At 38.7% G+C, this 25,014-nt stretch overlaps 1 protein-coding gene across 1 annotated transcript in view; it reads right to left on the bottom strand.

The window, feature by feature from the left end:
* The window catches only part of SYT10 (synaptotagmin 10), a 93,573-nt gene extending 79,871 nt beyond the window's left edge, over positions 1 to 13,702 (bottom strand). The window contains exon 1 of the mRNA XM_036760702.1: positions 13,555 to 13,702. Within this exon, the coding sequence (XP_036616597.1) occupies positions 13,555 to 13,702 (148 nt within the window). The remainder of the gene's footprint in view (positions 1 to 13,554) is intronic.
* Positions 13,703 to 25,014: the final 11,312 nt, after the last annotated feature.

Raw genomic sequence — 25,014 nt, 5'->3', positions numbered from 1 at the left:
GTCTTCTCCTCATGAAAGCTTGAAATCCTTCTATTGCACTGAATAACCACTTTTTCCCCTTGAAATATTATGCTTAATTTTGCTAGGTAAGTGATTCTTGGTTGTAGTTCTAGTTCCTTTGCCTTCTGGAATATCATGTTCCATGACTTCCAATCATTATAATGTTGCAGCTGCTAAGTCCTGTGTAATTCTGATTGTGGCTGAATTGTTTCTTTCTGGCTACTTGCAGTAGTTTTTCCTTGATTTGATAGTTCTGAAATTTGGCTGTAATGTCCCCTGGGGTTTTTATTTTGGGATCTCTTTCCTGAGGTGATCAGTGAATTCTTTCAATTCCTATTCTGTCCTCTTGTTATAGGATATCAGCGCAGTTTTTCTTGATGATTTCTTAAAAGATGCTGTCCAGGTCCTCCTTTTGATTATAGCTTTCAGGTAGCCCAATGATTCTGACATTGTCTCTCCTGGATCTATTTTTCAGGTCAGTTTTTTTTCCCTAGGAGGTATTTTATATTTTCTTCTATTTTTTCATTCTTTTGAATTTGATTGATTCCTAATGTCTCATAGAATCACTAGGTCTGAGTTGCTCAGTTCTAACTTTTAAGGAGTTGTTTTCCTCAGTTAGCTTCTGGATTTCCTTTTCCATTTGGCTAATTGTACTTTTTAGGGAGTTGTTTTCTTCAGTGGATTTTTATATCTTTTTTTTTCTTTTTGATTAATTCTACTTTTTAAGCAGTTGTTTTCTTTTTCCAAGCTGTCAACTCTTTTTTTTTCATAATTCTCTTGCATCACTCTCTTTTCTTTTCCCAATTTTTCTTCTACATCTCTCATATGATTTTTAAGCTTTTTTGAGCTCTTCCATGAGTTCTTTCTGGGCTTGAGACCACCTCCCACTTTTTCCTTGGGGTTTCACCCATAGATGTTTTGACATTGTTATCCTCTTCTGAGTCTGTGTCTTGATCTTCCCTGTCACCACAATAACTTTCTGTGGTCAGATTCTTTTTTTTGTTATTTTTTTCCTCATCTTTTTTGGCCTTTTTCCTTTCTTTTGAATTTGAGCTCTGCTCTGGGGTAGAAGGGGCACTCTCTTAGGTTTCTTGTGCCAGGGGATGCAGGCACTGGCTATTTACCTGACACTGCACTGATGTTGTCTTGAGGCCCACAGGGGACCCTTGTGTCTGGTGCTGCACTGAAAGGGTTGGAAGGAAGGCTGGTGCTGCAGAGGCTGTAGGGATCTGGCAGCTTACCTGGTGCTGAATTGGGGTCCTAGTGCTGGTTCTGGCATGTGCTGAAGTCAGTGAAGTGTTTTTGTGTTTCCCCAGGGCTATAATGAAGCACATGGAGGTCTAGCCTCTGGAGGCTGCCTGTTTGCCCAAGGCTATGTTGAAGCATGTGGAGGTCTGGCCACTGGAGGTTGGCTATTTTCCCAGGACTGCAGTGAAGCAATGGGAGTTCTTGGAGTTGGCACCTGCCCATTCCCCTGGCTATGCTGAGGTATATGTGGGGTTCTGGTTTTGGCATTTGCCTGCTTCATCCACTGGGGCTCAGATTATCCCATTGGTTTGCTAAGGTGTGGCTTGCTGCTGGCTCGCCGGGATGCTTCCTGTCCTGGACTTTGTTCCACTTTTACCCAAGTGAGACAGAACTTTCTTGCCAATCTTCCAAGTTTCTTAGACTAAAAATTGTTTCACCCTGACTTTTTGCTGGTTCTGTTGTTCTAGGATTTGTTTTGAAGCATTATTTTGTGGTTGTTTGCAGGTGAATATGGAAGAGTTCTTTCAGAGACTGTATTTCTTTGTGTTTCTCTTCATATTTTCAGTACTTAGCACACTGTAAGGCACATAGTAAAGCTTAATAAATGCTTGACTTGACATGCAGAGTCATGAGTGAGGAAAACAGTGGATAGTAGGACTTCATCTGCAGTGCAGGAGGGGAGTAATGTCCAACGAAACTAGAAAACGTAGACTGGGAACAGCTTTTGTAGGGCTTTAAAAACCTAAATAGAGTAGTTTAAATTTTATTCTAAAGGAAATAGGAAGCCACTGGAGTTGGTCAAGTAGGAATCAAACATGGTCAGATCTGCACTTTGGAAAAATTACTTTGGCAACAGTGTGTATAATGGATTGAGATGGTGAGAGATTTGAGGCAGGGAGACCTATTGGGAAGTTGTGACAATAATCTAGGTGACAGATGATGAGAGCTTGAACTAAAATGGTAGCTATATTAGTAGAGAAAAGGTGTAGGATACAAGAAAGCAAGATTTGGCAACTGGAAATGTAGAATGAGAGAGAGTGGGGAGTTGAGGATAATTCTGAGATTGTGAACCTGAATGGAACAACTGTGCCTTCAACAGAAATAGGTAAGTTTAGGGGGTAAGATAATGCATTCAGTTTTAGATATTTTTAAGTGTAAGAGGTCTCCAAGAGATCTAGATCAAAACGTAATCAAAATAGGTAACTGGGGATAAAAGGACTGAAACTTACTTGACGGAGGCTTGTGAAACATGATTTTAGGGAAGCAGAACCTGGGCTAGCTATTCTCCAGGGGAACTAACCTGCAAGTTGGGATAGGGAGCAAGGATGGGTGGCAACTAGATACATGTTACAATTATTTTGCATGCATCTTATGCTCTTGCTAGATTGTAAACCCTGTGAATCTAAGAATGCTGTCTTTGCACCTAACCCAATATCTAGTACATTGTGTATACAGTACATGTTTAACATTTAACAGCTGAATATTGTTGAATGTAAGTTCTTAAGATAGTCACTTGGGAAATTCAGAATTATGAGACCCAAAAGAAAAATATCAAGAACCCATCTATTCAAGGTTCCTATAACTAAACATGCCCAATGCTAGCTACCAAGTGCTCAGGTAAGAACAAGAAAGATAACTTTCTTTGTTTCTTCAACTAACAAGCTTCTTTTAGAGAATGTCAATTTCCTTAACAAAATAACCATTTGATTATTTGATCTTTTATAACATGATAATTTTACTCCAGGTCTTCTTAATTATAAATTGACAAATTTAAAATTATTAATTTTAATTTAATTACAAATATTAAATATTAAGATTTGAACTAACACAAGCAAAAAAGAAGTCAACTAAGGTGGGTTAGCAAAATAAACAATTAACAAATTATCCTTTTGATTACACTTTGAACAAGCTAATTACTTTTTCCTTTAATATAATCTTCCCTCTTTATAGGTCATTTGTGATTATTTTTAATGTGCCTGAATTTGAACTTCACAAATTCTGCATTTCATACCAGGAAGTTCAGTCAAAAGTTTCATTGTATATTTATGATCAAAGCATAAAATATTAAACAAATGAACATTGATTTGGTTGGAAATATCAGCATATGCATGTTTCTATCAGGAAAAAAATGAGAGGATTTTATATAATTAGAAGACAAAAGGTCTCATAAAAAAGACTTTGCCCTTCAGTCATAATGCACCCATAGAAAAACCTCATGAACATTTTCCCCAAGATTCCCCAAGTTAGTATCCCTTTTCCAAACCAATTATCATTCTAACTGTATGAATTTCTTCTTGTACCAGAACATCGTCCAGACACCTCCATTTCCTAAGCCCACTATTCTTGGCTATAGAACAGTGTCCTGATGATCTTTTTCTTAGGCTTTCATTTTACTGCTATGTTTTTTATCTCAAACTATCCAAACTGATGATAACAATTGAAATACATCTGAAACATGCTATTTTACATTTTATATACTTTTGATCTTGATTGATTCAGAAAAACTTAGCCATTTCTAAACTTAGAAGAAAAATTGTGCTGTTATTTTAAAAGATCATAGGCATGCACAAATGTGAAATGTGTAACAACTGGCTCTCCAGGGGAAAAAAACTGCCCATGACACACTTTTAAATTTAATGAACATTATTAACAATTTCTCCATCACTTTCTTCAGTCTATAAAATCAGTAAAATAATAAGTCAAGTTCTGATTTGTAGCATGTGCTGATTTCTGAAGTATAAATTCTCACACTGAAAATTTAACAACTGGCTATTAAAAGACCTGTCTCTAGTATTTTGTGGGTCTGTATAACTCAAGCAGAAGAATGCATGCCTAAAAGATTCAGAGAGTGTGATTTGCTATGGTTCAAGAAGAATGTCTTTTGAACATCAAGGATTGGCAATGGAACATAGTAGAAAGCTCTGGAGTCAGAAACCCTGGGCTCAAATCCTAATTTTCCTACTGCATAATATTGTGCACTTCACTTAACCCCCTGGATATGATTTTTCTCATCTACAATTGAAATGGCCAGACTAGATAATCTCTCTTGTGCTTCTCACATCTACCTCTATAATTCTATTAAACTATGTTTTATGAAGATTTAGTTTTATATGTACATTTATGTGTGTGTGTATTTTTTCCAACAGATATCAAAGTATCCATTGTACCTAGATATAGGTATCATTTACTATTCTTTCATCTCTTCCCTGTTAATCTGTTATCCCCTAGGGATAAATTAATGTGATTTTATTAAGTCAGTGCAGTGGGGTATCATTAATTTAGTAAGTCTTAATAGAATCAGTCTTAGTTTTTTAAAAATATATATTTTATAAAAATTACATATTGGCTATACCTACTTCTCAGAGTTGAAGAAAGTATTTTGAAAATTTTAAAGTATTATATAAGAATGCATTATCAGTAATAATAGTAATAATGATATCTCAACAAATTGTGTTGGAAATCTAGTTCATCTAGTGGACTAGAAATAAAGGACTGGTCCCCTAAATCTGAAGATAGATGTATGTGTGAAATCCTCTCAATCTGTGCAGATCAATAATCATCTGATACATGGTATTTCTTCTGAGCTCTAAATCTGGCATCTCCAACTGCATAGTAGAGTCAGTCAACAAGTATTTCTTAACTGCTTACGATTTGTCAGGTCCTATGCAAAGCCCTGAGGACATAAATACAAGCAAAACCAAAAATAATCCCTGCTCCTGAAGAACTTATAAGAATTAATATGGTAAAACAACATATAAAAGGGAGCTAAAAAGCTGGGGAGTAGTGGGAAGGGGAAGACACAGGAAGAGAGATATCCTAGAATAAAAGGCAAGAGAGGTACTGTAGAGAAGTACTGACATTCTGAAGCAGAGCTGAGAAAGGAATTAGAGGTGGCTGACCTGGGGCCCTACCTCAAAATGAAGCTTCTAGAGGGAACTCACCAATGGAAGATGAGTGCTGTAGGGAAAGAGGTAGCTAAAACTATACATTTCAAACTAGATGTATTAAAAGTATCTCAAACTCAGAACTCTTTACCTTTTCCCCAGAATCCTCTCCTCCTCTGAACTTTCAAGGGTGCCACCAACCTTTCAGTATCCTAGATTTGAAATCATGAAGACATCCTCAAATCTTCACTATCATTCACCCCATATATTCAATCCATTACCAACTCTTGTAATTTCTACCTTCACAGCATCTCTCCTATACATTTTCTACGTCTTTTCACTCAGTCATACCCTACTTCTTGCCATATTCCCTGAAATACTGAAATTGTCTTCTAATTGGCATGCCTTCTTTGTGTCTCCCCACTCCAGTTCATCCAACTTACCAGAGGGAATTTCCTAAAGCATAGGTCTCACCACTTCACAACCCTGCTCAGTAAACTCTAGTGGCTTCCTATTACCTCCAGAGCTGTAACAGGACTATTATGTACCAGAATTTCTCCACAACATGGACTCAGCCCACACCTCCTCCTTCACTGCTGCAACAAGGATTAGACTTCCTAAAAAGGAGAGAAAGCAGGCATGATGTCAGAGACTTGAGAACTCCGACTCTAACCTGAAAGCTCCAGCCTTTTCCTATCACTACTTTCAAGAGAAGGGTGGTTATCTGCTCTTAGAGAGCAAGGGATAGGCATACCTTTTCTACCAAGGAGTTGGGTATTTGCAGAGGTTCAAACAAATCTCCAATCAGTCACTGGAGCAATGGTTCCTGAGGGTGTGGTCTAATGCAGGCAGTGCTCAGAGGCTCTCCACAGCTAATGTCCATAATTGACTAGGAAAGTTCCAGGGACTCTGCTATATACTGAGGATACAAAAAAGAGGCAAAAGATAGTCCCTGCCCTCAAGGAGCTTACATTCTAATGGGAGAGACAAAATACAAAGCAAAGTATAGACAGGATAAATAGGAAATACTTAACAGAGATAAGGCCATTGGGAAGGCTTCCTGTAGAAGGTGAGATTTTAGTTGGGACTCAAAGGAAGCCAGAAAGGTCACTAGTTGGAATAAGGAGTGAGAGTATTCCAGGCATGGAGACAGCCAGAGAGAATGTCTGGAGTGGAGATATGGAGTGTCATGTCCTTGGAACAGCCAAGAGGTCAGTGTCACTGGATTGAAGAGTACATGTAGGAGATAAGATGTAAGAAGACTGGAAAGGTAGGAGAGATTTAGGTGATGAAGGAGTATTCCTTCACACTCCAGCCTCTTGACTTTGGATATAAGGGGAAAACACACTGTACCATTATGCCAAGTCTGTCTTCCTCAGGAAGAGGAGAAATATGATTGTGCACCAATCTCCTGACTCTAGAGTCAAGAGAAAAAACACCACTCCAAGACACTAGGTCTCCTGCCCAGTTTACTGCCTTCCTCAGCAAAAGTAGAAACACCATTCCATAGAACTTTTCCTTTCCTGCCTTTAGCAAGAAATGCCACTCAGTCACAACAGGTCCTTCACCTGGTCCCCTGCCTTCTGTTGGGAAAAGGAGAAAGAGCATACAACAATATCTCCTGCCTTCTACCAAAAGGAAGTAACACCAATCTTTCAGCACTTCACACTTATCCTCCTCACTTGAGAATGCTAAGGCCATGAGAGGACTCCACCTTAAGACCAAAGCCCTATAGATGTCAATAATCTATCCAAACATTCCTCAATGACTAACAAATTCCCACCCAGTGATACCTTCCCCATCCAGTGATTCTGCAACCCTAGCTGTCATCATTAGAATCCCAATCTCCACTCCAATTGCCTGATTCCTTATTCCCATTCCCCTCAACCCAAGCCTCCGCCCCCAACATCTCAATGGAAAGCTACTCACCCCCTTCCACTGCAGTTTCTGGAATGTCATAGGTAACAAACTTGTTTTTATCTTAAGTCTTTTTCTTTCCTACTTTTGCCATCTTCTGAATCTTACTGAAATTTGGCCCCCTCCTGATAACACAACTTCCCTTGCTTTAGTTTCCAGGACTGGTTGAACTTTCACTCATTCTACCTGACATTCTACAAGTCAAGATGAGAGAGCTGGAGTACTCCTTATTGCCGCTTAAAAAGTTCTACATCTACCATCATCACCTGGTAATCGTTCATCCTTTGAGATTCATTCAATCCATAACACACAATAAAAATCCTCACAGCTGGTGTGTACCAACCTCTAGGAAACTCTCTTTGTTTCCTCAATGAACTGTGGTTAAGTCTTTGTCTTCTCCCCAACTCATACCCCCATACTAGAAGACTTCAAGATATATATTGATACTCCCTCAAACACTGTAACCTCACAATTCTTCAAGTTACTGATTTCTCATGACCTACACCCCACCTCAGCTACACACAAATATGGCCCTCACTCAAAAATGTACCACATCCATGTTCGTGAACTCTGAAATCAGTTTTTCATTCCACTTCTTAGCCTTGTAAATTCAAGCCCTATTCTTCATCTTTTGTGACCTCCAATCCGCTCAGCCTCATAGTTCTTTCTGAGACAATCACCACGGCACTAATTACACTCTCCTCCCTTCCCCATTTTGACCCCTTACTAAACTGGTTCAAGTCTACACTGTCCATTTCTCTTGAATCCCTTGCTACTTAGTTGATACTGAATTTGTCTTCTAAAGCCTCAGTCTTGTATCACTCCCATCATCTACATTATCTCATACTCATGTGCTGCTGAATGAAGCTAGAGAAAACTGTAAAACCATGATGACTCGATCCACTACAAATTTCTGTTATATAATCACAACTAGACTCACTATGACAAGGAAATACCTCCCTAATAAACTCACTATCCCACCAACCACATCACCTCTTCCAAACATTGTCATCCCTTTTCAAATCTACCATGTCTTTCTCTCCTCCTGCCCTCTCAACTGAGAGTCTTGCCTCATATTTCACTGAAAAAAATTGGAGCCATTTGCTAACACCTCCCTCTTCTTTCTTCCTTCTCCTCTTCTCACTTCATCTAGATGCCTTCTGCTAACATTTCCTTAACTATCTCATATGCAGTGGCCTTTCTCTTTGCCAAGGCTAATATGTGCACTTCATCCTATTGACTCCTGTCTTCTCCAGCATATTGCCTCCTCCATCATCACCCCTCTCTCACTTAACTTCAGTTTCTTCTTATCTACTGACTGCTTCCCAACCACCTACACACATGCCCACATCTCCACTCCACGCATTCTCTCTGGCTATCTCCATACCTGGAATACTCTCACTCTTAAACTTTCATTTAATCTGTCCATCAACAGTAGCTATCATCCCATACCTCTTCACCCCTTTTGTCACTAAATTCCTTGAGAAGGCCATCTCTAACAAATGCCCCCACTTCCTTTCTTCTCACTTTCTTCTTAACTTTCTACAATCTAGCTTTGAACCTCACCTTCAACTGAAACTGCTCTCTCCAAAGTTACTAATAATCTCTTAATTGCCAAATCTAATGTACTTTTCTCAATCCAAATCCTTCTTCAACTCTCTGCAGCCTCTTTTCCTTCAGAATCCTTTCTCCATAGGTTTTTGGAATACTACTGTATCCTGGTTCTCTTCCTATCTACTCATAACCACTCCTTTTTATTTTCCTTTATTGGATTTCCATTCAGGTCATTTCTGCTAACCATGGGTGTCCTTCCCCAAGGCTATGTCCTGGGTCCTCTTTTTTTTCTCCTTCTAAATTATTTCACTTGGTAATCTCATCGGCTCCAGTGGATTCAATTAACATCTCTATTGTGATGATTCTCAAATTTATTTATCTAGCTCTAATTTCTGCATGGGGGCAGCTAGATGGTTCAGTGGATGGAGCACTGGGCCTGGAAGACCTGAATTAAAATACAACCTCTTATACTTACTAGCTGTGTGACCTTGGGCAAATCATTTAACCTTTATTTGTCTTAATCCACTGGAAAAGGAAATGGTAAATCACTCCAGTATCTTTGCCAAGAAAACCCCATAGATAATATGGTTCATGGGGTCATGAAGAGTTGGACACACCTGCAAGTGAATAACTACAATTTCTCTATTGACCTTCAGTCTCTAAATGCCTATTGAACATCTCAAACCAAATGTCCTATAGACACCTTACACTCAACATGTCTAAAACTGAACTCATTATCTTTTCCCTCAAACTCTTCCTCTTTTTAAATATCCCTATTACTGTTGAGGGTACCATCATCCTCTCAGACATGCAGGTTTGCAAGTTAGCTGCTGTCATCCTTGACTTTCTCTCACACTACTCACCTTGTTGCTAAGTCCTGTCAATTTTACCTTCATAACATTACATAGAGAGACCTATTGTGAACCACAAAGACTTGATGTCACCCACACAAGGACCAGAACATTGAGACTCAAGATTTGGTCCTTCTGAAGAGGGAAGAAAAGTCTAGGATCTTTGGATTTTTTTCTCATACCAAGGATTTTTCTCCCTTTTATTCCCCTCTCTCATTATGGTGACTCTTTGGGGTAGCGGGGGAGTGAGGGGGTGCTGTAAATTGTGTGCGTGCATGTGCATGTGTGTGTGTGTGTGTGTGTGTGTTGGTGGTGGTGTTTATTTTTTAAACTTTTTTTCTCCTTAATACTGCCCTTCCCACTAGGATTGTGCTTTAGAAGCCTTACTCTTATAACAACCTCTGACAAGGCTTTGACTGGTCATAAAGACCCTGGAAGTAGTAGTTCTTCATAGCCTGGAATGAGAACTTTTAATATTTACTATTAGGCTCTTGTCTATGGGACATATTTGTTTTTTAAATAGTCTAAGTTCATTGTAATTCTGTGCTTGCAAATGTAGTAATGAAATAGCTTTTGCATACGATTCCAGTCCTGTACTAGGTGAGATCACTCTCACCCCTGTGTGGCTCCCAGAGCTATCCCATGCCCTCATGACTCAAACAAAGGGATACCAGGCAACATACAGACAAGGTCAACCACAAATATTTATGAGATGTATTAAATCTCTCAAATAGTTTCTGTAACAATTAAAAAAAACACAATTAAGCAAAATTAAGGCAGGGGTGTATTAAAGACAGTCCATTCTGCCTGTTGTTTTTCTCTTAGTTCTTCAGTTAGCACATAAGTGATTGGCCAAGTCAACTAGCATTGATTAAATGCCTACTGTGTGCAAGGCATAAGCTATTATGGTAGCACACTTCTCTACTTGTCCATTAAGAAGACATATCTAATGGTCTGAAAGATGGGAACTATAGATGTTATGGCCACCAGCTGCCATGGTTACAATGCTCCAGAAAGACATCTGCCATGCCTCCTTTCTCCTGTCCTCACTCTTTCTTATAAGCCCCTCAAAACTGTTGTTGTCCTTATGGGAGCTGGGAAGAACCCCTCTCCACAGTCCCAGGGCCTTTATGGCCAGCCAAAGCCATAGCATACTTATAAATAATATACATTAATGCAAAATTACTTCAAGTGATAGTCTTTTAAAATTATATTTCTACCTCCAATACGCATGTATGTGAGTGTATGTGCACACATGCACAGATGGATACACACACACACACACACACACACACACACACAACATATATCTCCCTCCCATTGAGCTAAGGGGAGGAAATTTATTTTTCTAGGTTTATGTAGGTTTTTCCTTTTTTTTTTTTTTTTTTAGCAAATATGAACCAAGGTTTTAGACTCTAAAGAGGGAAGAAACCAAAAACAAGTGATATTTGAGATTCAACCACTACTCATGCTATATGAGGACACTTTCACACCGGACAAAATATACTTCTGTTCATGTCTAGGCAAAAGCAGCATTACTAAAAGGTGAGCTTACCATCACATGGGTAAAATTACCTAAATCTGGTTTTGGCATTCAATTTAAATATCCTGAAAAATGAAATGATATCAAAGGAATTAAAGATTTAGTGGTGACAACCAGTGTCTGACCCACCTAAATTGGAAGTGGGGCAAATGCTAAATATTCATATGTTTATTTATTATTCATATTTATTTATATCCTCTGCTTCAAGTTGTGGGACATGCAAAGGTAAGGTCTGAGAACATATAATTAACTCCCTTTGCTCATCACTAAATTAAACTTCTGATATTCTTTATTTTTATGTAATTTTAGGACAGTTTATCCAACCTCACACCTGATCAATCAATCAATCAATAAACATTTATTAAGCACCCACTACTACTGTGTATGCCTAGCACAGAGGATATAAAAAAAAACAAAAACAAAAGACAGTCTCTGCCCTCAAGGCAGAGAAGCCAACATGACATGCAAACAAATATATACGAAGCAAACTATAGACAGGATAAATAGGAAATAATTAATGGAGGCAAGGCACTAGAATTAGAAGAGGTTGGGGAAGTCTTCCTGTGGGAGGTGGAAATTTTAGTTAGAACTTAAAGGAAGCCAGGGAGGTCAGTAGGTAGAGTCAAGGATGGAGAGCATTCCAGGTGTGCAGAACAGCCAAAGAAAATGTCTATGACCTAGAGATGGGGTTCTTGTTCATGGAACAGACAGGAGGCCAGTGTTACCAAATCTCAAAAGAATAAGTTGGAGAGTAATGAAAACTGGAGAGGTAGGAGGGGGATAAGTTACAAAGGACTTTGAATGCCAAATTTTGTATTTGATCCTATAGGCAAAAGGAAGCTATTAGAGTTCGTTGAATAGAGGAGGATGACAAGATTGCTTTAGGGAAATCACTTTAGTTACTCTGAGGTCATACTATTTCTGTTTATTGTTCATATTCATAATCATACATTTGATGTACATAAGTATTATACAAACTGCTTTCCTACTTATTTGGATATTTATAAGGTACAGGAAGAATGGGAAAAGAAGAGCCTAAGTCGTATTTCTCAAAACAAAATTCTTAATCTTATTAAACATTTTAATAGCAGCAATTAGATATTATTTGACAATATACTTCAGTAATCATCACCTCATTAGGTTGTGTAGATAATGCTGAGGTACGAACACAATTTTCTTTTGTATATTGTTACCATGATCCAGAGTTTTAGGTTAACAGTTATGGCCAGTTTGTCTCTCAGTCCCTTTAAAAACAAACAACCAGCTCTTAAAGATTTGTCCTCCTCCTATTCCAAAGGGTATCATATCACATACCACCAGGGGTATGCTTTCACAAAATCTAATGCCTCAGTAACTAACCACAACCTATAGGAACATACCCACTATTTGTAATAGTTGTTCTCATGCTACCTCCCCCTTTATACTGTGAGTTCCTAAAGAGCAAGAACTCTTCCTGCCTTTGTTTTTATCACTAGCACTTATCAGAGTGCCAGGCACATGGTATTCATTTAATAAATCCTTACTGACTTGCCTTTTTTATTTTCCTGAGGTCTATCCAGGTAGAATTTGAACAGAGGTGAAATTTGAACCCAGGTTTTCTGACTCCAGAGCTAGTCCTTTTTCCATCAACTCTCCCCGGTCACACTCAGGGCTCTTGAAGGGACCAGGAGTCAGACGATCTGGGTTCTTAGCTCCCTCCATCATTTACCATCTGGCCTGGACATGCAAGTGACTTCCAGCAAGTCCACTTGGTTAAATTATACCTGATCCTCAATTTCCTCTGTAATATGGAGAAAACAGCACCTGCCCTGGGGTCCTCTTTACTATAAAGCTATAGGAGAGATCAATGTACATGAAACCTCTTAAAATTTGAAAATATTATATAAATGTAAGCCCCATCAATTGGAATAGATTACCTGTCCATAATTCCCTTCTGGTTCCCTAAAGCTACTTCCCTCTAGACATCTCAGAGGCAAAAAGGATCCTGGGCCTCTGCCACCCTGGAAGGTTTTTTGTTTTGTTTTGTTTTACTGGAACTTTCTCTTGCTGGATACCTATCTCCCAAGTCACCTTTTATCCGAGAGGGAAACAGAGGAAGAACAAAGTTCAAATACAGCAGACCTCTCACACACCTTGGAGTACAATCATCGCAACCACAGCATTGGCTCAGACCCACTGTCGTGGGGAATCCAATTTTGGCAGCGCTAGATAAGACCTTGGTAGGGAGGAAGGAAAGAGAAGCAAAAAAGCAAAAAATGCAGCAGTCAAGCAGTTAGAAATGAAGCCTGGAGAAAAACAGATTAAATGAGATCCAATGCGAGAACTTCCCAGAAAAAGTCTAGAAGAGAGTGGGACGGTTAGAAAAACTGAGCAACAGCAAGATAAACTGGGGGCAGATGGCAGACGAGAATACAGAGGGAAAGAAGGAAATCGGAACCTGGAGAGGGAAGGCAACGGTTAGATGGCAAAGAGTTTGGAGACAGGGAAGACAAAGAGGCAGAAGGAACTAGGCAGAGCCCTCCAGTCCTTCGGCCCAGTTTTTTCTTTTCTTTGTTACCTGTGCTGCCTCCACCTTGGTTGGCTTTATCTTGGGGGAAGATGCTAGAGCATTTCTCCCACTCCACTTGGCCCGCGAAGCAGAGCTCCGCTACGATGTGAAGCGCCTTCTGACACAGGTTGTTCACCCCGTCCCCGGGGAAACGCATTTTCTTTCCGCTCTCCCCCTTTTCCTTGCTCTTTCTTTTCTTTCTTTTTCCTTATATCTCTCCACCCACACCCACCCCACCCTCCCCAACCCCGGAACTTAGTCTGATACTTTCTTTTGTTTTCTAAACCATCGCCTGGCTGGAGGAGTTTTGCTGGCTGGGAGCACTTGGGAAACCCACTAACTCCTAGGAGCCCAAGTTAGCTAAAGAGGAAATTATAGGTGAGGGAGAGATGCTGGAGCCGTCTTAAAGCTAAAAAGATGTACACCAACTCACACCCTGTGAGCAAGTACTAACGAAAACTAGGGGAAGACGGTAAAGAAGGGGGGAGGGGAGAGAAAGGAAAAAAGGGTAGTTCTCCAATTGTAAAAACCATGCTCCCCTCTCCTCAATATGCGTGTGCGTGCGTGTGCGCGAGCACGCTTTCTTCCCGCTTGGCTGCTGGCCAAACATTCAATTATAAGGCAGAGCGGGTTCGGGCTAGACAGGGAGCTGCACGGGAACTGGGTTGCTCCTTACCGTCTTTGAGTCAGTTTAGGGATAGGTAGTGCCAGAGAGGGAAGAGCATCTGCTGTGTTGCAAGGTTGCGCTGTCCACTTATCGAAGCTTGGGGCGGGGTTCGTATTCTGTCCTTCCCCCACCCCTGTACTAACTCAACTACAACTCTGGACCCTAATCTCCGCTTCAACACCTCCCTCTACCTACCCAGAGAGCTTTCTGCCCTCTCGCTGCCATTGCAGTCGTGTGTGTGTGTGTGTGTGTGTGTGTGTGTGTGTGTGCGCGCGCGCGCGCTTGTGTAAGGGTCCGTGATTACTGACTGAGATGGTTGTTGGAGCAAAGATCATTCCGTTTTCATATGACATTTATTTTGTATAAAACCTTGGAATACATTTTAATTGTGTATATAATTTGCCTGTTAGCTGACTTTTAAAAATTGAATCCCTTGCGCTTCAAATACAAATGTTGTGATTCATTTTTCTGCAGTCAATTTTAAAATAATCAGTTTATTTATTTTTAGTTTTCAACATTCACTTCCATAAGATGTTGAGTTTTAAATTTTCTCCCCTCCCCCTCCTCCCCGTCCCCAAGACTGTGTGCAATCTGATACAGGCTCTACTTATACATTCATATTAAACCTATTTTCACATGAGTCATGATGTAAAGAAGAATTAGAACTAATGGGAAGAACCACAGGAAAGAAGAAACAAAAAACAAACGAGAGAGAGAGAAAGAGAGAGAGAGAGAGAGAGAGAGAGAGAGAGAGAGAGAGATCGAGCCAAATAGAAAAGAAGGTATAGAAGGAAAATGAAGAAAACAATATGTTAAAAATTAGAATTCAGCAAGGAGAAGTTAATGATCTTGGTCTATGCTGAGTTTCTGCCATACTATTTTCCAGTTTTTCCAGTAGTATTCATTAGTGAGTTCTTATCCCAGAAGCCAGAGTCTTTGGATTTATCAAATAGTAGGTCACTATAATCATTGACTGTTGTATCTTGCATTCCTATCCTATTCTACTGATCCAAAGTCTGTTTCTTAGCCAATACCAAATAATTTTGATGATTGCTGCTTTATAATACAATCAAACATCTGATACAGCTAGGCCACCTCCCTTTGCATTTCTTTTCAGTAATTCCCTTTATGTTCTGGACCTTTTGTTCTTCCAAGATGAATTTCTGATTGATTTTTCTAGCTCCATAAAATACTTTTTTTTGGTAATTTGATTGGTATGGCAATGAATAAGCAAATTAATTTCAGTAGAATTCTCATTTTTAATCTGTTAGCTCGGCCTACCCATGAACAACTAATAGTTTTCCAATTATTTGGATCTAACTTTACGTGTGTGAAAAGTGTTTTGTAATTGTGTTCATACAATTCCTGGCTTTGTTTTGGGAGGCAAATTCCCAAATATTTTATAATGTCTCCAGTAACCTTAAATTTAATTTCTCTATCTCTTGCTGTTGGGCTTTGGTAGTAAAATATAGAAATGCTGATGATTTATGTGGGTTTATATTATGTCCTGAAACTTTGCTAAAGTTCCTTATTATTTATTAATTCAAATAATTTTTACTTGATTCTCTAGGATTCTCTAAGTATACTAATATATCATCTGCAAAGAGTAGTAATTTTGTTTCTTCTTTCCCTGTTCTAATTCATTCAATTTCTTTTACTTCTTTTAATCCTAAAGCTAACCTTTCTATAGCAATATTGAATAACAGTGGTGATAATAGACATCCTTGTTTCAACCCTGATCTTATTGGAAATGCTTCTAGCTTGTCCCCATTACATATAATGCTTTCTGATGGTTTTAAATAGATGCTACCTATCATTTTAAGAAATACTCCATTTATTCCTATGCCCTCTAGTGTTTTTAATAGGAATGGGTGTTGTATTTTATTAAATGCTTTCTCTGCGTCTGTTGAGATAATCATATTATTTATGTTAGTTTTGTTGTTGATATGGTCAATTATGCTGATAGTTTTCCTAATATTGGACTAGCCCTGCATTCCTGCTATAAATCCTACCTTCTTATACTGTATTATTCTTGTGATAAGTTGATGAAATCTCTTTGCGAATATTTTATTTAACATTTTTGAATCATGTATTCATTATGGTCTATAATTGATCTATTTTTTCTCTGTTTTGACTCTTCCTGATTTAGGTATCAGTACAATATTTGTATCATAAAAAGAATTTTGGAGGACTTCTTCTTCACCTATTTTCCAAAATAGTCTACGTAGTATTGGAATTAATTGTTCTTTAAATGTTTGATAGAATTCCCTTGTGAATCCCTCTGGCCCTGGAGATTTTTTCCTAGGGAATTACTTTTTAAGGAGTCATTTTCTCCCATTAGATTCTGAATTTCCTTAACCATTTTGCCAATTTTACTTTTTAAGATTTGTTATCAGTGAAATTTTTTCCATTTTTTCTTTTACCTCTTTAATTTTTTTTTTAAATCCTCCTTGAGCTCTCCAAGGAATGATTTTTGGGATTGAGACCAATTCACATTCCCTTTTGAGGTTTCAGATGTAAGTATAATGTTAATGTTGTCTTCTTCTGAATTGGTATTTTGATCTTCCCTGTGTCCATGATAAGAATCAATAGTCCTTGGTTTTCTGGATTGTTTCTTCATGGTGGTTATCTTTTTCCTGGTGTTTAAAGTGGATCTCTGTTTCTGGGTCCCAGAGGGCTCTGTCCCTAGCTTCTTGTGTTGGGAGCTAGGGGCCTGGTTACTGGTTTTGTGTGCTGTGGCCTCTGGTTTTGGCAGCTAGAGGCTATATACTGCTGCAACTCACCTGGTGCTGAGCTGGAGCTGACTTATGTGCCATGGTCAAGGCCAGGTGATGTCTTTCTGAATTCCTCTATGTTATACTGAAGCTTCTGTTGTGAGGTGTGGGGGAGTACTGGTCTGGCTGCTGGAAGTCTTTTCTTCCCCTAGGGCTGTGCTACGGCATGGGTAGTCTCAGCAGTTGTCTGCAATGGTGTCTCCCACTTCCCCTGGCTGTGTGAAGGCACATCTGGGGTCCTGGTGTTGACGCTTGCTAGCTCCACCCCCCTGCAGCTCAGGAACTCTTAGTGTTCTGCTGAGGTGGTGCCTGCTGGGACACCACTCTTTCTGCAGTAGTCTTCTTCTGTCATCAAAAGAGAGTGTCTCCCCAGTTTCCTGAGCTAAAAGGCTACAGAAGCCCCTCTTATGGCTCATGTATTCCAGGGTTTCTCCTAGGAGAGCATTATCTGGTTGAGGAAGGGAGGGATGAGAGCCATTTTAGGTGGTCATCATGGCTTCCAGAAGTTCAAGAAGGCGTTTCAAACCTTTGACTGTGGGCTGAAAGCCTCAAGAGTAGCTGCTGCTGTGGCCACAGGCTCTGCATTCATGTCTTATGTATCTCCAACAGACTTCCATGCTGGGCTGAGAGGCCTGTGGATCATCACCGTAGCCAGCACTTCAACCTTGGGCCTGCTCCTGCTCCTGCTCAGGTATTATTTAGTTTTGCACACCCAGCTCTCTCCCAGCCTGGTTTGCTGGCTGGGTTCCACTGCTGCTCCCATTCTGGTGTGTTGTGGTCTGGTGCAGTTCCATGTTCCCGGCACTCTCCCAGCCCACAGATCTGTCCTGTCATCCATGCAGACTCTCCTAGCTTGGAAATTTGCCACACTCAGTCTCCTGGTGGCTTCTATCTCTCTCCATTCTGCTCAGATTCACTTTTTTAGAGGTACCTGATAGAATTTGCAAGGGAGCTCCCGTAAGTCCCTGCTTTCACACTGCTGTCTTGACTCCGCCCCTCTGATTTTCTTCCTACAGCACTGATTTTCATAAGGTTAACTCCATTACCTTTGAACTGATTTCATTACAAGAACTAGTTATTGCAAGGTCAAATGTAAAGAGGTTTTATAGACTTTACTTTTGTTGTTTAGTTATTTTTGCAGTTGTGTCTGACTCTTCGTGACCCCTAATGGGCTTTTCCTGCATTGGGAAGTTAGAGAAAGGTATGGAGGAGATTCAACACGGGACATTGGGATAGGTTTCCAGGGTCAGACTGGATAAGGCAGTTTTGGTTACCCAGTGTTTTATAATACTAATAATTCTTATTGTATTCATTTTGCTTCATTGTAATATTCAATGCTTCCTAATATTTGTGTCTGCCTGTGGAGATGTGTGCCAGAAAACTTATGTAAAAGATAGCTGAGAAGTAATTAATAAAATGTGTAAGAATATGGACTAAGATTTATCACAAATATGATCTGGGACCAAAAGTGAGTACTGTGATAGGAGAAATAATGCTTTGAAATACAAATTCTGGTTCAGATTTCTTGACATTACTATGATAGAAGGACACTGCTATAGTTTCTGTTTTAAGCTTCTACTTTTTGTTTTTGGAAGCTGGAAGAAGCTGCAAAATCAAGGCTAGGAAAGAAGCCACAGTTCCTTTTTAGACCAGCTATAACCTGTCCCTATCTTTCCCTTTCTGTTCCTTTTTCCCAGACATGTATACCTTTTATCTTCCTTTCTTGCTTTCTATAAAATTCCACTTTTGTATACAGCTTACATATTCATATGCTCTGTAAGATTGTTGAAGCTAATGCTCTTAGTTCTGTTTTTTTTCATACAGATGAGAGTGCTTTTTGAACATAAATAAAATCTACAAATGACCACGACTGCCTGTTGATTTGGGCACAAGTACCTAATCTATTTTTTATCACAAGATCATCTAGTCCAACCCTCTAATATTACAGAAAATTGGAAATGAGGATTCAGAGGAATTTAGTGACTTGCCCAAGTTCCAACACCTTCATTGGCAGAGCTGAACACCAAACTTCCTGACTCTCAATTTGGGATTTTTACCACTAGATTTGGATCATCAGCTAATCTGATCAGCTGAATCAAAGGTATATTCAATTTCCAATCCCACATTACTCAATGTTAATATTAATTCTTTTTGTTCAGTCATTTCTTGTCATGTCTGACTCTTCCTGACCCATTTGAGGTTTTCTTGGCAAAGATACTGGTGTGGTTTGCCATTTCTTTCTCCAATGAGAAAATTGAGGCAAACAGGGTTAAGTGACTTGCCCAAGAGTCACACAGGTAATATGTGTCTGAGATGAGATTTGAACTCAGGAAGATGTCTTCCTGACTCCAGTACTGAAATTCTATCCACTGTGCCACCACAATTAACTCAACATACATCATGTAACGGGGCAAGTTAGAGCCGACCCCTGCCCTCTTTGGGCCTGCTGAGGTAAACTCAAGTAAGGGTGGAACAAGATGGCCGCAGGAGGAAGGGTCTTGCCCTTGTTTGCAATGTGGCAGTTCCGGGTCTTTGTCTGGGCTTGCCTGATCACAAAGGAATCATGGGAGAGGGGAGGAGAGTAGGAGGAACCAGGGCGGCCCTAGTGCCTACGTAACCAAAGATATAAAAGTTTTGCTACTAACCTGAATAAACGGAGTTGCTCACCATCTTGCCTCCCACCTCATTCACTACTCCCAAGACCAAGCCTTTGCTGGACAAAGGCCTTGCGTCCGGGGTCTTAGGGACCCCAACACATCAAACACTATGTGTAAGAAACACATAATACAAAAACTGACACTGATGATATCACCTTAAAAATTTAACAGCAGAGACTTCTAGGAGTCAGGATGGTGGAGTAAGAAGTAATTCATTCTCACTCTGCCTTATTGACCTCTGAAAGCCCAGAAAATATTGACCCAGGAAAAACTTTGGAAGAGCTGAGCCTGCAGAAAGATGGGGTTCAGCAGTCTTGTAGCCCAAGAAGCTTAGGGGACTAACAGGAAAGGCCCCTCTTGCTCTGAGGGTGAGGGAGCAGTACAGGACAGAAGGCATCCCAGCCAGCCAGAGGCAAGCCCCACCTCAGCAAACCAGTGGGAAATCCTGAGCCCAGGGGAAGTGTAGCAGTCAAGTGCATACCCTTTGACCCTGCACTTCTATGGATTTATCCCAAAGAGATCACACAAGTGGGAAATGGACCAATATGTACAAAAATATTCATAGCAGTTCTTTTTGTGCTGGAAAAGAATTGGAAATCAAGGGGATGCCCATCAATTGGGGAAGGCCTAAACAAATTATGGTACATGAATGTAATGGAATACTATTGTGTTATAAGAAATGAGAAGTAGATAGACTTCATTACAACCTGGGAAAACATATATGAACTGATGCTGAGTGAGGGGAGCAGAACTAGGAGAACATTATACATGATTACAGACACATGATATGTGTAAGGACTAACTTTGATAGACTTGGCTCTTCTTATCAGTGCAAGGTTCAAAGAAAGCTCCAAAAGACTCATGTTGGAAAAAAGCTATGCACATACAGAGGAAGAACTATGGAGTCTGAATGCAGATTGAGGTAAACTATTTGTTCTCTATTTTTCTCCTTCTTTTTTGGTTTTGTTTTTTCTTTCTCATCTTTCATTCCATTGGTTACAATTCTTCTTTACAACTGGACCATTATGTAAGTAAGTTCAATGTGAAGGCACATGTAGAAACTATATCAGAATATGTGCTGTCTTGGGGGAAAAGGGGAGGAGAGGGAGGGAGCGAAAATTTGGAATTCAAAAACTTGTGGAACTGAGTGTTGTAAACTAAAAATAAAGAATATTTTTTTAAAAAAAGGAAACAAACACTAGAAAAAAAGAGCATCAGATTAGGTAACTTGTAATCCATGTGAAAGTTTAGAGATTTTTTTGCCCTATCTTTACCTGAGTCCTATTCATGGTGTGGAAAATACTATCTATAGACTAGAGGAAGAGTCTAAGAAAAGATCCATGAGTCAAAATTGTCCTCTGTCTCTTGATATTATCAAAGAGAAATTTCAGCTAGGAAAAAAGAACATAATTTAAAAGTTTCTTTACAATTATTAAAACAATTTTATGTGTAAAATTCTCAATCCAACTTTATACCTTATAAACAATTACTAAAACATATCCAAAGATTTCACATCTATATGGATAAGCATCTGTAAATATTTAAATGGACCTAAAAAGAATTTCAGTACTTTATGCTACCTTTCTCAGTCTTGTTCTTTATTATCTCAAGGATCCTTTAAAAAATATTCTAGGAACATCAAGTTTACTTGACATTTTGTTACTGTTTTTAATAGAACACATTTGGAAACAAATCATGTATTTCCTAGTTCTCAAGTGGAAGCAGTCTAATTTTGTTGCTTTCCACAAAGTGAAGTTAAAAATTTAAAACTTTTAAACCTTTATCATATTTTCATCCTATTCCCTTTGAGATTAGATATATAGATAGATTATAGATAGATAGATAATTATCTTCATACCATCCAGAAAGATGTGATATTGTAAAAACCAAATCTTATACACAAATATATAACCATTATCAAGGAGATGGCAATTCTAAGGACTAATTTGTCCTAGCTGCTTAATTTAGGAAGTTGAAGCAAGTTGAAGTCACAAAATCAGAAGAGTAAACATAAAAGCAACAAGATCTTTTATCCTTACATCCCATTATAGAAACTCATAGAAGTTTCAGTATTTTAACAAGAAGATATTATATATGTGAAATATATCTACATGAAATATATCTGCCTATGTCTATGTCTATCAACTATGGATATAGATATAGATATGAAACTTTATAGGAGCTCTTGGGGGGCAGAGCCAAATTGGTAGTGTACAGGCCAGGACTCAGCTGAACCCCCTAACATTCCCCTCCAAACAACTTTAAAATAATGCCTCAACAAAATTTTGGACCAACAGAGCCAAGAAAAGGTCAGAGGGAGACATTTTTCTGTCCTAAGACAACTTAAGAGGTCTGCAGATCCTTAGGAACTGCCAGTCGAGATATGGCAAAGGGGTAAATGATTGGTCAGAAAGAGATTATAGAGTACCCTTTGCTGACACATGGTACAACTGGAGCTGATTGGCCACTCTTGCTCATAACCTATTCTGGGTCCCGGTTCCATGGGGGAGAGGAGTGGTTGTCATTGGTCACAAGGGGACATGGACCCTGGTCACAATTCCAAAGCCAAGAAGGGCACTAGCTCTTGTAGCTACAGAGGAATAAGGACCCTTCCTGGGAAAAGACTAGAACACAGACTCGGAGAGCAGTGACCATACTTCTCCCAGGATAATACCACCTTTGAAGAACCAAAAACATGCAGACCCTCAGAACTATCTCTGAAAACAGCAGCACAGAAAAAGTGTGAAGCTTGGGGCACTGCCTCTCCACTTCCAGGTGAAGAGAGCTCAACTTTAACATGAAATTTAAAATGAAAAAATAAACTGGAAAGGAGCAAAAAAGAGAGAACTTGGTCATAAAAAGCTATTATGGTGACAAGGACGACAAAAACATAATCTCAGAAGAAAACAACAATGTGAAAATAGCTATAAGTGAAGCCTCAAAGAAAAATGCTAATTGGACCCTAGCACATAAAGAATCCCTAGAAAAATTAGAGTTAAGAGTGGTAGAGGAAACATTGGGAAAATAAATCGGACTGATACAAAAAAATTATGAAAAGAGAACTAACAGTTTGGTAAAAGGAGGTGCATAAAATACTGAAGAATATAAAACACCTTAAAAATAAAATTGGCCTTATGGTAAAAGAGGCACAAAAAAAACTGATAAAAAGAATTCCTTGAAAATGAGAATTGGGAAACTGGAGGGTGATGACTTCATGAGAAATCAAGGAACAAAAAAAAAATAAATTCAAAAGAATGAGGAAAAAAGAAGAAAATGTGAAGTCTCTCATAAAAAAAAATAGATCCAGGAGAGATAATTTAAGAATTATTGAACTACCAGATACTACTGAAAATGACTGAACAACAACAGAAATATTTGTTGAATACTATTTTATTGATTGGCATTGAACTAGATTCTGAGCATCTTTGGGGCAAGGACTCTGCCTTATAACTTGTGTATACAATTTTGGTGGATCTACACTTGCTTTTGATGATAATAATTATAATAGATTGTATAGCATCTAGCAATCCTAGTGAATTTATGTTATCTACCAGTTTGGCAAGGTGTATTCAACAAATCAGCCCGACAAAATTAGCTAAGGATTCACTCAAAAATTAAAATAAAACTTATTTTGATAACATGGAAAAAAATAGGCAGAATATGGAGTTCAAAGTCATTCAACTGGGATTAATTTTCAGGTTTTAGCAATTCTGTTTCATGAATTCATGTTTTCCTATCTCCAAATTTAAGAATAATGTGGATAATAATAAAGTCTTTGTCTTCATGGTTACTTTGTGATTGAATTAGTTGGGGTCGTGGGGGAAAAGGTAAGCCAACTCTTCTAAGACACTTGAAAAGTTACATATTTTATGTATATTTGGCATATAAAATTTCATGAAATATATGCTATTTATATGATGATATAGATGTATTTGCCTGTATATTTTTATTATACATAGATACAAATACATATAGACATAAATAGTTGTATATTTTGGTGTATATATGTGTGTATGTGTGCAAAGATTCTATTAAATCTATTTCTGCTTGCCTCCACATTCCAAATAATATTATTTCAGATATTATATTCCAAATATTATGTTAAGAAAAAAAGAATTATACTTGAAAGACATGATAAAAAAGAGCCAAGACGGCATCTTCCAAGAAATTATCAAGGAAAATTGCCCTGATATTCTAGCACTTAGAAATTGAAAGAATTCATCATTGTCCCCCTAAAAGGTCCCAAAATTAAAAATCCTGGGAATATTATAGCCAAATTACAGAGTTCCCCAGTCAAATAGAAAATATCACAGGCAGCCAGAAAGAAATCATTCAAATATCATGGAGTCATGATCAGGATCACATAAGATTTATCAGCTACCATCTTAAAGGAGTGGAGGACTTGTCATATAACATTCCAGAAGGTAAAGGAGCTAGGATTACAACCAAGAATAATCTACCCAGCAAAACTGAAGATACTTATTTGTCAAACAGATTGAACCAGCCTCTACCTGTGAGTTACCAGAGCCAAATACAGAAAGTTAGAAACAGGAGAGTCAGGAATCAAACAGAAATTTAATTTCAAAGTGAGGAATCTAGCTTGCAAGCAAGGAGAAAGGGAGGACCAAAGGCACTGTGGGGAGATCTCAATACTTATACCAGTGGTTGTGCAGTGAGCTGTGGAGGGGTAACAACAACATTGTGATAAGTTTGATTCATAACAGGGCTTCATGACCAGAACTTGTCCAAGCTCAGAGAATACCTGGTGCTGGTCAAAGCAATACAATAGTTATGTGAATTTGCCAGAGGTGAGATCACCCAGAACGTGAGTACAAAGGATTGTTGTTATGCCAAGCTCAGGGTATAGCTTACTTGCTGGGCATTAGCTCTGGAAAACAGGGTGTCTCCTAATATCTTGATATGTTCAGTGGGGAAAATAGTCATTTAATGAAATAGAGGACTTCCAAACATTCCCAATGAAAAGACCAGATCTGAATAGAAAATTTGACATTCACACAAGCGATTAAAAGAAGCAAAAAAGGTAAACATGAAAGAGAAATCATAAGGATTCAGTATGGCTAAACTGTTTACATTCCTATATGGGAAGATGATACTTGTAACTCCTAAGAATTTTCTCATTATTAGAGCAGTTAGAAGGAATCTATATAGATACAGAGCATTGGTGTGAGTTAAATATTCTAAGCAGAATTTCAATGCATACAATTCTATGTGTGATACCATCCAGCAAAATTTTCACAGATTTTTAAATTAATAATCTAATTTAGTCTTAGACTTTACAAGGTTTTCATTGGTCATTTTTTAAAAATAGCTTCTTCCTCCACAGAGTCAATAAGATTTTTTTTAACCACGT

The sequence above is a fragment of the Trichosurus vulpecula genome, chromosome 5 (assembly GCF_011100635.1).
Source record: "Trichosurus vulpecula isolate mTriVul1 chromosome 5, mTriVul1.pri, whole genome shotgun sequence".
Classification (NCBI taxonomy): Eukaryota; Metazoa; Chordata; class Mammalia; order Diprotodontia; family Phalangeridae; genus Trichosurus; species Trichosurus vulpecula.
The sequence above is the reverse complement of the archived record's forward strand: the minus strand, read 5'-3'. Positions and strand labels throughout refer to the sequence as shown.